Source organism: Melospiza georgiana, chromosome 21 (assembly GCF_028018845.1).
Source record: "Melospiza georgiana isolate bMelGeo1 chromosome 21, bMelGeo1.pri, whole genome shotgun sequence".
NCBI classification, from domain to species: domain Eukaryota; kingdom Metazoa; phylum Chordata; class Aves; order Passeriformes; family Passerellidae; genus Melospiza; species Melospiza georgiana.
This window is the reverse complement of record NC_080450.1, coordinates 6,780,291-6,797,009: the sequence shown is the minus strand read 5'-3', so window position 1 is coordinate 6,797,009 and position 16,719 is coordinate 6,780,291. Positions and strand designations below refer to the sequence as shown.

The 16,719-nt window shown below is 44.8% G+C and overlaps 1 protein-coding gene across 2 annotated transcripts in view; it reads right to left on the bottom strand.

The window, feature by feature from the left end:
- GAS7 (growth arrest specific 7) overlaps positions 1 to 16,719 on the bottom strand; it is a 79,777-nt gene that overhangs the window by 8,419 nt on the left and 54,639 nt on the right. For both annotated transcript variants that reach the window (XM_058038830.1, XM_058038831.1), the window contains exons 6-13: positions 15,798 to 15,887; positions 13,168 to 13,283; positions 11,022 to 11,096; positions 8,384 to 8,462; positions 6,675 to 6,803; positions 4,245 to 4,368; positions 1,978 to 2,057; positions 612 to 710 (exon numbers count right to left, since the gene is read on the bottom strand). In XM_058038830.1, the coding sequence (XP_057894813.1) occupies positions 612 to 710; positions 1,978 to 2,057; positions 4,245 to 4,368; positions 6,675 to 6,803; positions 8,384 to 8,462; positions 11,022 to 11,096; positions 13,168 to 13,283; positions 15,798 to 15,887 (792 nt within the window). The remainder of the gene's footprint in view (positions 1 to 611; positions 711 to 1,977; positions 2,058 to 4,244; positions 4,369 to 6,674; positions 6,804 to 8,383; positions 8,463 to 11,021; positions 11,097 to 13,167; positions 13,284 to 15,797; positions 15,888 to 16,719) is intronic.

Sequence of the window (16,719 nt, the reverse complement as noted above, 5' to 3'; positions counted from 1 at the left end):
GGGCACACTTCAGGCAGAGAGTCATTGCTCTGACATGCAGAGCAGCTGTGGGCATGCCTACACTGCATCTGCAGACAAGTGAGAGCTGCACGTACACGAGACTGGATGGACAGGACAGGTTTGGACGTGCAGCCCTGTGAGAGCAGGGCTTGAAGAAGCAGAGACAGGTTTCCTGTGCCAGGCAGCAGCCAGGCAGCCTCTGACTCCTGTTCTGCACCTTACACCAAACACAACTGTACTGAGTCAGCATGGATCCCCCATACTTCAGTATTTGATAAATGGCCAGTTTTCAATAAGGAATATATATATTTATACACTGCCTTTTCCAATAGTGAAATTCAGCATCTTCCCTGCACAAACAGAAGACCTCATGGAGTAGTGCATCATGCTGGGAGAGCTGATAATGTCTCATGCTGGCCAAATGTACCTCAGCTGGTTGTGTCTCCCTCAGGAATGAGCTGCATGAAATGCGATCAGAGTCCTGTGCAGCACTGCTGCAGACACTTCCCCCACATCCTCTGACAAAAGCCAGTCAGAGCAGGCCAGGAGGGACCGTTCAGCTCAGCTGGAGGGCAGTGAAGGGCACAGAGAGCAAACAAAAGCACACTTACACTTTGGTTGAACATGTCTGTCTCGTGCCGCAGCTGTGTGTACTGGCACAGATGCTGCCGAATCATCTCCACCCTTTCAACTTCTAGTCTCTCAAGCTCCTGGACATGGAGAAAAACAAGTCCATATTTTTACTGGAACCTGAGCTCGGAGGCCCAGAGAAAGGAGGATACACAAAAGGCTGCCAGGAGGTGCCATACTGCCCCAGGGTCATGCTTTGGAGCTGGACTCTGTGGTTGCACATTCCTCTGCTCTGCAAAGAATAAGAAACAGCAAGCAACAGCAGTCATCTCAGCCTAGCAACAGAAAAGAAGGTCAAACCTTTCCAAAAGGCTCCAAAACTGAGACAACCAAGGCAGAGAGTGGAGGCACTGCCTTCAGAGATGCTGCAAGCAAGAGGGAATCTGTTCCCGCGGGAAATTTTGTGTGCTTTATTGCTAGCTACAGAAATTCCAGTGATTCCCTGGGGCAGCAGAAAGCACACTGGGGGGATGGCTCAGAACACCCCCATTCCAACCTGACACCTGTCAGAGCTCAGCTCACCAGATGATGAGCTGGGACAAGCTTCCACCTTGCTCAGCTGGCAGTAAGCAGAACCCAGCGACCTTTAGTTGGAAATGCACGTGATTTCTGTCTTTCCTCTTGACATTTTCTGCCTCCCTCTTCTTCTGAATTCCGATATTATACCCCAAAATCTGCATTTAGTCCTTCTGGACTGAATACACTGAGCACTACATGCAGTTTTGGGCATGAAAATATATATAAAAAAAAGACCTTAAGCTGTTAAGAGTGTCCAAAGCAGGGCCACAAAGACAAAAAAGGGTCTGGAGGGCCCTTAGGGGAGGCTCTGGTGAGATCCCACCTGGAGCCAGCTCTGGGCTTGGCAGCACAAGAAGGATGTGCAGCTTCTGGGTTAAATCCAGAAGAAGCCACAGGGATGCTCCAAGGCAGCTTGCAGCAAGCCAGGCTGAGACAAGTGGGGCTGTTAAGTCTGCAGAAGAGATGGCTCTGGGGAGACTTCAAAGAAAATTGTGAAATTGTGGAACAGAAAAATTAATGAATGTATAAATGGATTTGGTGATTTATCATGTGTTTTTCTGTGTTTTCCTTGTGCATTACTTCATCCTTCTCAAGGACAATTTGAGTGTTCTGGCCCCTAAGCAGCCCTGAACTGCTTTAATGCCTTCTGCAAAGAAACAATTATTTCTTCTTTCCCCTACTGATGAGCTTTTCTTAGGACTGAGAGTAGGACAAACAATGTGAGATTTATCACCCCATTTTCCCCAGAGCTTTACACTGAACTAGCTGTGAATGATGAATACTGGAGACTATGACAATTCTGCAAGGGTAGCTTTAGATGTTACACACCAGAGTGGTGGTCACCATCTCCTCAAACCACTTGGACTGGGCTTGATTGTAAAGATCCACACAGCGCATCAGGTCATCCCCTGAAAGAGAAGAGACAACAACACATCAGTCTTGTCCATCCAGAGCTCAGAAAGAAAGTGCAGGTCAGGTTTTGTAGACCTCAAGCGTTTGAAGATGAATCCTGGTGGAGCTCAGAGGAGCTCTGCTACACAGACCAACATTTCAACTAAATGCATGCACCTGATATATGGCAAAAAAGAAGGTGATTAGGGAGAGAATTAATAGATTTTGAAAGAAAAATATAAGCCTAAAGAGTAGTATTTTACAAAATGCCCAGAAATATAAATAAAAAGGCAAGCTACTTCAGTTTAAAAAAAAGCCATGGATGGAAAGTTGTATTTGAAAAATAAAGTAATTAAAATGGGAAATCAACAATGGTGAGTTATGGAACTGCAGGGCAGCACTGTGTAGGTGAGACTGCTGTCCAAGAGGTCTCTGTCCCAAAGGAGAGGGATGCAGCAGGCCCCAGCTGTTGGATGAAGGGACGCTGATTTGCAGCCTCATGCATTCTCCAGCCTCTGGAGATGCCCAATTCCAGCTGAGCTCCAGCTCCTGTGATCAGGGCAATAACAGCAGAAGTTGCAGTTCTTTCCATTGTTTTCTTTGTTACAGGACTCTGCACTGATGAAGGGGGAAACACAGGTGGCAAATTTGGAAAACAATTTTCAGAGATTGCTGCTTTGCAGCTAGGAAATTCTCTTTGTTCTTTAAATGAGGCTCAATTTCTCTCTCCCTCTCTGATCTTCAGCTCCTCCTTGCTTATTCAATAAAAATTGATTATAAACAATTTCTAAGGACCCAAGGAACAAAGAGAAACTGTGAATTTTCAGGTGATAAAGAACATCTCTTACAGAACCTCCTGTTGTTAAATCATAACTTTTTCTTTTCCCTCAAATGATTGCCTGTACACTTGGTCACCCTTCCAAGGACTCTTCCCAGACTCCTTAAAGCCCAGACACCTATCCTGAAGTTTTAAAATCCTCAGAACTCTGAAGGACCACTCTACCAAGAAACATCCCTTGTTGGAGGGATGAAACATGGGAGGCCTAGCTAAAACTTATTTTCAGCCAAGGTACTGAGCTGCATGTATCAGCTTTGCAGATCTCAAAGTTCCTGATGGATCCTGCAGATGTGACTTGAGCCTCTGCAAAACGTGCACAGGTCACAGCAACTGGCTGTATCCTCAGTACAGGACAGCACACACTACTATATCCTCGGTGTTCCCAGAAGCGAAATTATTTTAGTCACTGAGTAGCAGAGGGGAAAAAACTGAAAAACATCACTTTCAAGGAAAAAGACAGTAATAGTAAGTGTAATAGGCACCCACCAAGTTGTGGGTGAGTGTGATTTAGCAATGAACCAAGGAAGGAACTGTGATTTATGGAAGAAACACCCTCAGCTAAGCTTCTCTGAATCTGACTCTGGAAGTTCACAAACATTCAGTAATCTAAGGACACCTTCATGAGATAGAGAACTCACCCTACTTCTGCTGTTCTCACCTCAATTATCAATAATTTGTGACATCTGAGTCAGAAAAACTAGGCTTGTTTCTTCTGAGGATTTAACATCACACAGATCTGTAGCATGGTTCACTTTGACTTTTGTAGCATTTACATTTTCTGAAAAAAATCCCTCTGCCCAGGATTTTTCTCCTGGGAAGCTGAGAAGCCTCAGAGAAAAGGAAAACAATTCTTATCTCATTTGCTTCTCCTGTGTTTTGCTCACATGTGGAATGTGTTTGGAGATTGTTTCATTGGATTCTGGTGTGAGTTGTTTTGATTCATTGGCCAATCAAGGCCAAGCTGTGTTGGGACTCTGGAAAGAGTCAGGAGTTTTCATTATTATCTTTTTAGCATTGAGTAAGTATCCTTTCTGTATTCTTTAGTACAGTATAGTATTCTTTAATATGATATAGTATCATCAAGTAATAAATTATCCTTCTGAGAACATGGAGTCAGATTCATCATTCCTCCCTGCCACAGGGGGTCTCTGCAAGTACAACAGCCTTTGTTTTCACAACATTAAAACCAAGCACCATGTGGATGGATGGATGGATGGATGGATGGATGGATGGATGGATGGATGGATGGATGGATGGATGGATGGATGGATGGATGGATGGATGGATGGATGGATGGATGGATGGATGGACGGATGGATGGAGGCCCCCTGGCTCTTGCTGTGTGCTGACAGACACAGGTACTCACCTGCCTGGGTGGACTTCCGTCTGGCCTTCTTGATTTCCTCTTCTGTCTTGTTGCTGAGTTTCACCTCTAGCTGCTGTGTTTTCATTTCCAGATCCTTCTGCCTCTCTGTCAAGGCTTTCCGGGCCTTGGAGGAATAAGGAAGAGTCAGAAGTTACAGAGAAGAAGATCTGGCAGCTGCTTTCAGCCACCTAGGACTCCTTCTCACAAGTGGTTCTCAGGGAGGAGTCAACAACTGTGCATGGAACTGGGTCCTAACAGGGATTCAGGCTCTTACAACACCATGGAGTTCACAAAAGTGTCCTGTGACCACAAAGGGGTCACCACCAACAAATCACAAGTGCATCTGAACTCTTCAGAGTCTTAGAAAGGCAAAGGACTAATGGCATCATCAGGCTCTCCTGTTTCTTAATAGCTTTCTCATTGTTTCTGGAAGAAAAGAGAGCTGGAGCCTCTCTCAAGTGTCTTAAACAGCATCATTACCAGGACACCTCTTCCATTCACTTTTCTTAGGATCTGAATCGTTAAAGTAATTTCAAGTATCTTACAAAATTTGTCTTTAAGTAAGTTCTGGACTCAATGTACACCCATCACAAACTAACAATAGGAACTTAATTAGGGACTTTTTAATTCAGAAAAACTTGCTCAGGTTCATGCCAACAGTAGAAATCAAGAACCTGAGACCTGGTTACAACTGGTGACTTGAACTACTTTACTCAGAAGTTCTTCAAGCTGTTAAAACCTGATTTATCAGTACAAATATATATTATACATGTAAATTAGTAAAGTACCTTAACAAATAAACATTGTTACATGCAGGCTGATAAATAGATAAAAATCACTTGTTTTGCATGGATTTGTTATAAAACATGTCACATTTGTTCTTTATACTGTAGCAGTGTTTCAAACTAAATTGGATGTCTGCATTTTCTTAGAACTTTGCAGTTTTTTACAGTCACACCAGCCTCAATGCTACAGCTCTGCTGAAACATTCCTGGAATTTTTTCCATGTGCAGTTCTGAGGCCCTGGTGGGTCCTGCAGGTCTGGAGAGGGAGCTGCAGGAGAGCAATCTGTGAGGGCTGAGTGCTCCACAGGCACTGCAGTCACAGCTCTTCCTTCTTCCCAGGGTTATTCCTAATTCACTACTCCCAGTATTGCTACTGAGTTGCTTTGCAGATAGGAGTGTGAAGAACTTGGTGTTCTGCAGAAAAATGCCTTCCTTGCAGACACTCAGCCTAAGGACCTTGTGTATCCTGCCACAGTTCTGTCCCAGCAGGGGAACTCCTGCTGAGCTTTAATGAAAGCACAAACAGCTTTGGGGATGACTGGGAATGGTATTTCCTCTCCAATTCACACCCAAAAGCAAACTCATGAGGATAGAATTTGGCAGCTGAGGCACAAGCATGCCCATTTCTGCCAGCTGCTGCTGGGAGATCACATTTTGTGGGTCTAACTCCCTCCACCACGACCTCAGCCACCTCCTGGCTGGTGTCACATCAGCCCATTACTGGCTGCTGCTGCTGCTGCTGTGTGGGTTTTTTCAGTGAGGATGTTTCTTGCGAAGGGTTTGTGATTTCCCAGGTCAGGGTCCAGCTGCTTTTGGCCACGGAGCCAGGTGAGCCTCTGAGCTGACCCTGCTGCCATTCTAAGGCAAGGTGCTCTACATTTTGAGGACAATAGATGCACACTAATCAGAAGTGTTTGCCTCAAATTTATTGCCCCAAGCTGGCAAGGGGAGGATGAACCAAAAAGCCACTTCAGCAATGAGATGTTTGCCCCAGCACTTCCCAGATCCCAATTAAACGCCAAACTATTTCTGGGGCTGGGCAAAGCACAGCAAACAGCTGTGGCATTCACATTCCCTGAGCAGAGAGACATAATTCCCTCTCTCAGAGTTTTTCCCTGGAGAAGCACAGAGAGAAGAAGAGAAAAACAATTCTTATCTCCACTTGCTGCTCCTGCTGTTATGCACATGTAGAATGTGTTAGGAAGACCGTTTACCTGAAGTGATTTGTCAATTGGATTCTGCTGAGGATTGTTTTGTTTCCTTGGCCAATCACTCAAAGCTGTGTCCTAGCTTTCTCAGACAGGAGTTTTCTTTAGTATCTTTTAGTGTTCTTTAGTATTCTTTGTAGTATACAAAGAATACTAAAGAATAGTAGTCTTTTAAAGAATAGTAATTGTAATCTTCAATATAGTGTAGTATAGTATAATGTAATATAATATAGTTTAATAAAGCAATTATTCAGCCTTCTGAATCAATAGAGTCAGATACCAATCATTCCCTGCGTCAGGAACACCCTAATTTCAATAAACAGTGAAAGTCCTCAGCAGGAACAGCTGTGACAGAGCTGAAACTCTCCAAGGGGCAGCTGCTCTGCTCAAAGCAGCAGTTTGGTGTCTCAAAGCCTGCAGGCTGCTCCCGCTCCCACCTTCTCCACAGCCGTGTAGCGGCTGGCCAGGTGCTTCCGCAGGTCCGCGATGTGGTGGTCACACTTCTTCATGTCCTTCTTGAAGTTCTCTCTGAAGTTCAGCAGGGGCTTCTCCACCTCACTCTGGAGCTGGAAATGAAAATAAAGGAAGAATTGAGGAGCCAGACAGCAATCCCTGGCTCTGCACAGAACCACAGCTGGAAAAAACCTCCAAGATCATCAAATCCCATCGTCAACCCAGGTGTGGCATCTACATTCTCTGAAATAATCCCTTTGCCCAGGATTTTTCTCCTGGGAAGCTGAAAAGACTTAGAGAAAAGGAAAACAATTTTTATCTCTTATTTGCTTCTCCTGTGTTTTGCTCATGTGGAATGTGTCTGGAGAGTGTTTATCCAACAGGTGATTGTTTCATTGGATTCTGCTGTGAGTAGTTTTGATTCATTGGCCAATCAGGGCCAAACTGTGTCAAGACTCTGGAAACAGTCACAAGCTTTTATCATTATTATCATCATCATTATTATTGTTTCATTATTTTTATTACTATTTTCATTATTATCTTTTTAGCATTTAGTATGTACCCTTTCTGTATCCTTTAGTATAGTTAGTATAGCATTCTTTAATATAATATAGTATCATAAAGTAATAAATTAGCCTTCTGAGAACACGGAGTCAGATTCATCATTCCTGCCCTCATCAGGCATTTCCTGGCAAATACACAACCCAGGGATGCCAGGTCCACCATTAAGCCTTGCCCCTGAAGTGCCACATTCACACTGTTGTTTGCACACAAACAGTGGGAAGGATTTGGAGGATGCTGCAGGAGTTTCTGTGCAGAGTTTAAGAAGTAAAATAATGGAAAAGCCCCTCTCAACCTGGCCTGCCTACACACACACATCACTCCAAGGTGCATTTCTTCCTTTTGGAAAACAATTCAGGAGGACAATGGGGAGCAAAAAGTATTTCACTAATTACAGCCCTGATGTCGAAGTTTAAGGCAGAGCAGTGGGTTACCAAGGCAGCAGCTGGTTGCCTGAGTAACCTCTGCTGAATTGCTTACAAATGGTGCAGAGCTATAATTTTCCTCCAGAACATGGCTGTTGTGCTGAGATATCTGCCACTGAATTGAACCTGAACACCCACAGAGGTTAACAGAATGCAACAGGATTCAAGAGCATGTCACATGTGGTAGAAAAAAACCCAGATAAATACCATAATTTGTAAAAGAAATCTCCTTGGGCATCACTTGAGATAAAACCCCAAAATAACGTGATGCTCCCAGCAGACTTTTGAGAAAGGCTAATGGTACCAAAAAAGCCAGAATTCTGGTTCTCTTCCTTCCAGACAGGTAGAGTAGATTCTTGTTGAGAAGTCAAATATTGCTTTTCATTTCTTCCTTTGCAGAAGTGAATTGTACAAGCACTAGTTCAATTTACTGCTGGAACACAGAGTCCAGGTGAACAACATCTAAAATCAGTTTTACTTTTTAATGAAAAATTAAAGCTAGATGTGTTTTGATTTACTCAGCAGGTAGACTAAATAAACTGATTTTGGAAGGAAGATTGGACAGAGTTTCAGCAAGTTTGTTCACCAACTTACTAATTCTCCTAAAATTGTACCACATGCCTGTGTATTTCCCCCACTAACATGCACTGAAGGGAGAGGCCCACCAATACAGGGAAAAAATATTTGGAAAAGAAAGAACCATTTACCTTAGAAGAAAATTTGAGATGAACCTCTGCTTCATCAGCTAAACTCTTCTTGAGCTGAGCCCAAGCTTCTCCCAGTGTGCTGAAGGAAGAGCAGGACAATGATCAGTCCCTTCCCCACCTCTCCTTGTGGATCTGTCAGAGAAATCTGGCACAGCACTTTTTATCATATCTTGATCAGCAAAATCATGGGAAAGGGTAATAGAAATCTGAGAAAACGCCCAACCTTTGTGACCAAGGCAGAATTGTGTTGGCATTGTTTGCAGCAGATCTTTGCAAACCCAGTTTATGACAATCTCCACTTACAGAGGCACCAGAGCCTCCCTAAGCAAGACCCTTCAGCATCTCATCCTCACCATAACGAAGCTCCCACCAATGCAGTTTTTTCTACCTCTTCTCCTTTACACCCTACTTCAGAGAGCAGATTTTCACTTCAGGTGAAAAGTTGCGGAAAAGCTTTTCAGCACTTGAAAATTTCTCTGTTGTCTTTTTCTTTCAGATTATTTCCAGGACAGTGGCAGCTGAGGCACACTCCTCCAGATCCTTTACAACGGCCCAGACTCCTCTTAAAGCACCATAACCAAAACTACACTGTCCCCAGTACAGTGCAACTCCAGGGGCTAAACTGGTAACAGATTATTTTGTATCAGACACTCTTTCTTCTACACATTTCAATGTGATTGCCTTTTTAGACAACAGCATGAAGTTGTTGATGAATAAGCTTGTGATTCACTATAGCCAGATCCTTCTCCCACAAAGTGTTATGTAACTGTATCTTTCACGTCCTGTGAAAGTATAAAACCCGCTGCTTTGTCCTCATTAAAATGCATCTTAGTTTTTTTTTTTTTAGTTAATTTCTCAATTTTAACACAAGAATTCTGAATTGCAACCTTTTCCTCAAGTTACACATACCAACCCTCCTAGCTCTGTCACATCTCTGGATACAGTAAATCCATAATTTCTTCTATCACAGGTTGCTCATTACAAAAACATTTTAAAACGCCCTGGACTTAGGACAAACCCTTTGGGATCTCATTCCACACTTACTTTCTGCAGTTTAGTTTCTGTAAGCAGTGGGTTTTTCCTACCTAGTTTTTTGCACATTAAGCTTTATTTAGGCCACCATTTCTCTTGTCTGCCTACGAGAATCTCCCATCACAAAAAGCAACACTAAATTAAGAGCTGTGAGGGTTGACCTAGTCTTTTACTCCATCACTGAAGGAATTTAGGTTGCCTTGGCATGGGTCTCTATGCATATACAACAATTGCATCTAATTTTTCCCCTTAAGTGGAAGTTTGATGGCTTACTCTACCACTTTGCACAGGTTAAATAAAGCTGAGTGATCTACAATTCCTGGCTCCTTCTATCTCTTCCCCATCCCCTTTTCAAGGATAATGAGATTTGACTGTTCCTGATAGCCTGAAAAATCACCTGTCACCTGCAATCTCAAACTAATGATCTGTCACCTCTGAGGCTGCTGCAAGGCCTTGAGTCCTCAAATGTGGTGTTCATCAGTTAAACAACTTGGACACACCTAGAGAATATTCCTCCTTCCCTGAGGTCCTCTCCCACTGCCCATTTCCCACTGACACTATCCCTGTTATCTGGGAGAGCATCACTGGACAGTGCTCTCAGCTCCATGTCCTTTCCAGTTTTCTACTTCAACATTTCTTAGGCTTGAGTGCTCATTCATTTTCTTTTCACCTACTTTGTCTCCTTCCCTTTCATTTTTTCAGTCATTCCCTCCTTTTCCCATTGGGGATAGGAGAAAGTGGAAGGAAGATGTGGGAGGAAATGGGTTTAGCTTTGCTAGATCAGCTGAGCATCCAGCCCCAAGGAGAAAGGAGGACAGAAACCATTCCCAGTGTACCCAGTGTAGGTGCTCAGGGCAGTAAGAGCCCAGTTATCCTCTTGGAATTTCTGTCCTTGCCCCCTGGAAGCTGAGCAAAACACCTCATGCAGCTTCAGTGCCAAAATGAAGACAGTCATTTCCAGCTTGGCCTTCAGAGCTCAGAGGGTTTGTGGTGAAACACACAGAGCCACCAAGTTCTGATCCTTCAGCAGTGGTGCCTTTGCATTAATACTGAAAAAATGCAATTCAGGCTGAACTGCACTGCCTAATGTCTTCTTAATAACTTCCCAAGTGTAAAATGTTGGAAAAAAGCAGCAGTCTGCTGCTTTTCTTGGAGTGCCAGAACCTTGATGAGAAGAGACTTCTTTATCCTCCCTCTTGTCTGTGCTGCTCTGATTGTACCAGCATTGACCTTACACAGCTACTCTCAGTAGTATATATATATATTCTATATATTCTTCCATTTCCAAAGTAGTTGAAATACATGCTAATCCTGGAAGGAACCAGTCCTGCCTACAACAAGGACAGCATATAAACCTGATTGGAAATGCAACGTTTTATACACATATTCCTAAAAAACTTCTCAGTAACAACCTAAAAAAAAAAAAACAAAAACCCAAACAAACAACTCTGAAGCAATTCCATCTTCCCTAACATGCCCAGGGTGCTAATCTAAATAAACCTCTAGTCAGAGGGAGAGAGCTGGGGAAAATTACTTGTACCTGCGTGGGAGAAATGCCTTTTATATTAAAATTCGTCTTCTGTGAAATTCACAGAGACACACTTACCCTTCTTCCTGAGCAGCCAAGGAATTCTGAGACAGTTTGGACAGGTTCTTAGCATATTCCTCCTCAATCTTTATCCTACACTCACATACACACAGAGAGAAAATAAAAAGACAGCAGTAAGTAAGCTTTAAGGCAGAAACCCACACACGTAATTTCAAGAAATTCTCTGCATTTTAACAGATTTTGCCACAGGAATTTTCCTTTCAGTCTCCAGGGCTTGGCAGCACCGGTTTGATGAGCAGTCTTCTCCCCCCATATGCTAAAAATGCAGAGGCAAGAGCAGGGCTATATGCAGGACGGCATGTGAGACAAAATTAGCTGAAGAAGCTCCAGTTCTGGAGAGCCAGCAACAAGGACAGAGTGTTTCTGCTCTGCTGTCTGCAAAACCAGGAGCACGTGCTTCAGCCTGCTGTGAAATGTGAGGCTGCACATCCTTGAGGCAAAAATGAAGGAGTGCAGCCACCCAGGAAAAAACCCAGATGAGATTTGGGGGGATGAAGTGCACCTTCCTTGGGGACAGCAAATGCTTCCTGCTCTCTGTGATGGGTGACAATCGTGGCAGGGATGTGGCAGCAGCTTCTGGCACCAGCACGTGGCTGGTGCAGCCCCTTCCTCTCACCCACTGCCCTGTGCTGGTCCTCACCCACCTGGAGGCACCAGGACAGGAGCTGAGCTTGCCAGGGGCAAGGGAGCAGAGCAGGAAAGGTGTGACGGTGCTCACAGGGGTCTGAGGATGAGGGAAGAGACGAGGATCTGACTCCATGCTTCAGAAGGCTGATTTATTATTTTATGATATATATTAAAACTATACTAAAAGAATAGAAGAAAGGATTTCATCAGAAGGCTAGCTAAGAATAGAAAAAGAAGGAATGATAACAAAGGTTTGTGGCTCGAACAGAGTCCGAGCCAGCTGATTGTGATTGGCCATTAATTAGAAACAACCACATGAGACCAATCCCAGACGCACCTGTTGCATTCCACAGCAGCAGATAACCAATGTTTACATTTTGTTCCTGAGGCCTCTCAGCTTCTCAGGAGGAAAAATCTTAAGGAAAGGATTTTTCATAAAATGTGTCTGTGACAGAAAGGTGCTGCCACACAGCCCAGCAGGGAGGAATGACCCACAGCTGGTGCAGAGGTGATGGGAATCCTGCCTGGAACCATCTTCTGCTGCCACTGAAACTGCAAGGTGCAGATGCTCCCAGGCACAGCAAACACTTGTCTGTTCACTGGTTTTCAACCCAGCTCGCTCAACAGAACATTTTTGAGAGAACTGTGAGGGCCCCAGATAGAAAAACTCCTTATTCTTTGCCAGCTGTGCACAAAACCTGCTCTGAAGTGTCTTTATTTGTCATGCACACAGCCTCAGAAGGTGGGGTATTTCTGGCAGGCCCCTTTGCAGGAGCTGCCTGAGCAAGTGCCCTTTTATGGGGCACATTTGAGATAAAAAGAATACTTTTTGTGCCCACACTCAAATAATTTCAGTCATGACATATTATGGTGGATGAAGAAAAACTAGAGAGCTGCAAAGGGAGGAGAAGATGATCTGATGTGACTGCCATGCAAGAAGGAACTAAATAGATTAAGACAACAGGGGGAACAGGGAGAGAAGGTCGTAGAGGATATCGGACAGACAGCTCCATAATTCCCACTGAGGAAAGATTGTGACTGAGTCCTTTTACACTGTTCCTCCAGATTAGGAGGGAACAATGGAATTATCAGATGTCCCTGCCATCCCACACCATCCTGTGGTTCTATTACCAAGCTCAAAGTGATGTTTTTTTAAATCTTCCTCTAGGAAGCTGTGCCTATGCTGCATGTGAACAAATTGCTTCTGTACTTTTCAGACAAAATATCTCCCTTTTAAACATCCCCTCCACTCTGCTTCTCTCCTGTTTGTACTTTTTCCTTGAATGTGCTGCTTAAAACCTTCTAGGTTCCCTCTGACAGACAGCCTTTGTGCAATACAGCTCAGACAAGTGAGAACTGGAAAGTGTGGATGAACACTAAAGAAATATTAAATCTTCAGTAAGAACTTGTAGCAAACCTTTTATGCAGTTTAAGCCTTAACATATTTAAGGAATATCTAAATTGGGGAAAAAACAACTGCAATAAAGATTTCATTTGATAGCCAAGTGCTAATTACCTTTCTCGAACAAACTCTGCCATTTCTTTCTGCATTTGTTTCCCTTTAAGCTGCTTTTGAAGAAGAATTTCAAATCCCGACACTGTGTTGTTCCCTTGTGAGTCCTTCTTGTCTGCCTGAAAGAAATAAAAGGAAGTTCAGCAAAATCCTTTGCAGGCCAAACCCACAGAGATGTGGCTCCCAGCAGTGGTGCCTGAGGAATCCTGCCCTCAGAGCTGCTGTGGCTACGGCACCTCAGACCCTCTCAAAGAAACAGCATCACATCCTTCTTGCTCATTTTCTTAAATTTAGAAAGGGAAGTTTTACAATTATCTTTAGCCAGAAAGGGATGCTGTGGGGGCCAAGCAGCAGCCCTGCTGTCATTCCTGCCCAGCACCTTTCACACCTGGGTAAGGTCAGCCCCAAGGGCTCAGCCTGCCCAAAGCAGGAGCCCTGGAGCAAGGGAACACTCCTGGGGCAGAGGGGAGGACAGGGCTGCTCCTTCCAGCCCTAAAACACCTTTAGCAGCTTGCCAACTGTGATTTTTACTGAGGAAAACCGAGCCAGTCTGCATAAATCTGCTGTAAAAACAAGGCAAACCCATCCCACAGATTGCCACCACACATCCCATCCCTCACTGCCTGTTTCTCACACAAACCCTTGCTCCACTGGCTTCAAGAACCAACACAGTTTTCTCCCTGCTTCCCTATTTCATTTCTTACCCTCTTCCAACACCCAAACTCTCAGAGAACATCTCCCCCAGTGCTGCTCTGATCCCCCACGTGCTGCACAAGCAGCCAGAGGAAAATGCCAGATTAATCAAAGCAGGAGACTGGCAGGGTGCCCTGCCAGGCACCAGCAGGCTGAGCCAGTGGGAGAAGTGGAGATGATGGAGGAAGGAGAATTGAGCTGTGGGCAGAGCATGACAAGGCCAAAGAGGAAATTCCTGCAAGCAGAGTTATGGGAGGATAAAAGTCTGCAAGAAGTAAGGAGCTGTGAGTAGAGTTTCACTGAAATCAAGATGTGACCAAGCCATGGAACCAAGCACAGGCTGAGCTTGAACAGGGAGGACCAAACGAGGCAGGAACTTTTGTGAGACATGTACAAAAAAATCAGTCAGTACACCATTAATTATTTAGGGCCCACTGGGATCAGAAGACTGGAAGGAACTGAATAAATGTTGTGGTAACGTGACCATTTTCAAATATGTGCAATTTTTTTTTCAGTGTATTTTAGCAATGCCCTGCCATCAGCACTGAGCAGGCACAAGGAGACATTCTGCTGGGCCTCCAACACTGACACTTTTTATTAAAAGGGAAACACTTCAGTAACCAATAACTGAAAACACACATGAGATTCGTAAAAGCTTCATTGCTGAACAGAAAATATACATGAGATTCCTAAAAGCTTCATTGCTGGTTCCTTTTGTAGTACTTGTTCATTCCATTGTAGTTTTCCTCTCACTGCCCAGAAAAACATTCAGGTGGAAGGAAAGTTTTCCACTGGAAGACCATTTTCTATAATTTTCTATCAGCTCCACACTCCAAGGACCACAGCATCATTTTCATGTGACTCAGGAGCCTGAAAAGAGACCTAAGCACAAGGGGGCACACACAGAACCAGCCATGGAAGACTCTGCAGGCTCCAGGCTGCATTAAAACTACTCAAGCTATAAACTGGCCTGTCCCTCACAGACCTCACCCTACAAAGAAGGCATTCATTGTCTGACCTCTGGAATACCCTGTGGAGGGAGCTGTACAATTTAACAAAGAGTTTTTAACTTGCTTTAGAAGGGGCACCCCTGCTTCCTTGTGCATCCCTGGCTCTCAAGGCTCTGGGAACACTGGAATCACATTCCCTGCCAGCTACCTCACTATCCATGGAGCTGGGGGTCAGTTGGGTGAGTCCAGAGGAGGCCACTGAGCTGGAACACATCTGCTCTGGAGACAGGCTGAGAAATGGGGGCTGCTCAGCCTGGAGAGGAGAAGGCTCTGCGGGGAGCTCAGAGCCCCTTGCAGGGCCTAAAGGGGCTCCAGGAGAGCTGGAGAGGGACTGGGGACAAGGCATGGAGGGACAGGACCCAGGGAATGGCTTCCCACATCCAGAAGGCAGGCTTAGATGGGATATTGGGAAGGAATTGTTCCCTGTGAGGATGGGGAAGCCCCAGAGCAGCTGTGGCTGCCCCTGGATCCCTGGAAGTGCCCAAGGCCAGGGTGGATGGAGCCTGGAGCAGCCTGGGACAGTGGAAGGTGTCCCTGCCATGGCAGGGGTGGAACAGGGTAGATTTTAAGATCCCTTCCAGCCCAAACCAGTCTGGGATTGTGTGATTCTATTCCCTTCCTCCTGCACTGCCCTTTTGCCTGAGCTATTTTGAAATATGTGGCTTCTCCTACATCCTCCCTATTTCCTGAGCAAATCCATCTCCTGGGAACTGCCCTTGCCTTTCCTTCTCTGATGGATCAGCCACATCTCAGACTGGTCAGATGTTTCCAGGAGATCTTCCCTGGCATCCCCAGTCTATGTGGTACTCCCTGAACACACTGTATCTCAGCCCAAATTCTCCTTTACCTTGTACCACAAATCAAGCTGTTTATTCCACTTTCTTGGAAGCTCTGGAGCTGCATGTGGCATGTGGCTGGCTGCCCACTTACCCAGAAATAATCACAGTAGCTCCACTCTGAAGGTTTCAGCAACTGCTGCTCTGGCATTACGTCAGGGTGGGGGAAAGTCACACAGTTGATCTGTTAAAAAAAATACAAAAGCGAAAAAAAAAAAGGAGAGTTAGACAGTAATGAAATGTAGCTGTTAATGAGAAATACGTAAATAAAAAGTTATATCCATCAGAAAATCCGCAGTGAAGGCATGCCAGGGCAGAAAAACTGCTTGTTGCATGGAAACAGCCAAGTATTCCCAGAATGCTGCTCTCTGCAGGCAGGAGTGTTGGCTCAGAGGGAAATCAACTACCCATTGCACATGAGGAAAACCTGCTGCATTTGGAAAGCACCACGCAGGGAGTTCTCCCAAATCCCTGAAAATTGTGCTAAAAACCTGATGTGAAACACCCTGAGCACAGAAACACAGTGAGCATCAGAGAGCACTGTCAGTGCAAAACACCCTTGGCTATGCCATCTCCTACAGGATGCCAAAAAAAGAGATTATTTTATCAGTGCACAGCCCTTCTATCTGTGTCTAAGACCTTTTCAGATGCAAGTGACGCTCTGGGTAGAAAGAGCAGGGGCTCTCTGGAGCCAGTGAACCTTCAGTGCTCACACAGATCAGTCAGACAGGACTCATCACACGCTCATTAAACAACAGCATCAGAAAATCCAAGCACTCATTAAGCTATCCCAGTGGAACACTGCAGCCTGCTAACAGCACAGCGAAGGCAACGAGCACCACAGCTACAGCAGAACATTCTGCAGAACAACCCTGGACACAGCTGAGCCTCCCAGAGCAAGCACCAGCACGAGTCAGAGCTCACTGCCAGTTTGTAATGCTCACCCCAAATCCCTGCTGGGCAGGTTCCCTAAAATCAGCCCCTCTCAGGGCTCATGGGAACACTAAAAGCACTTG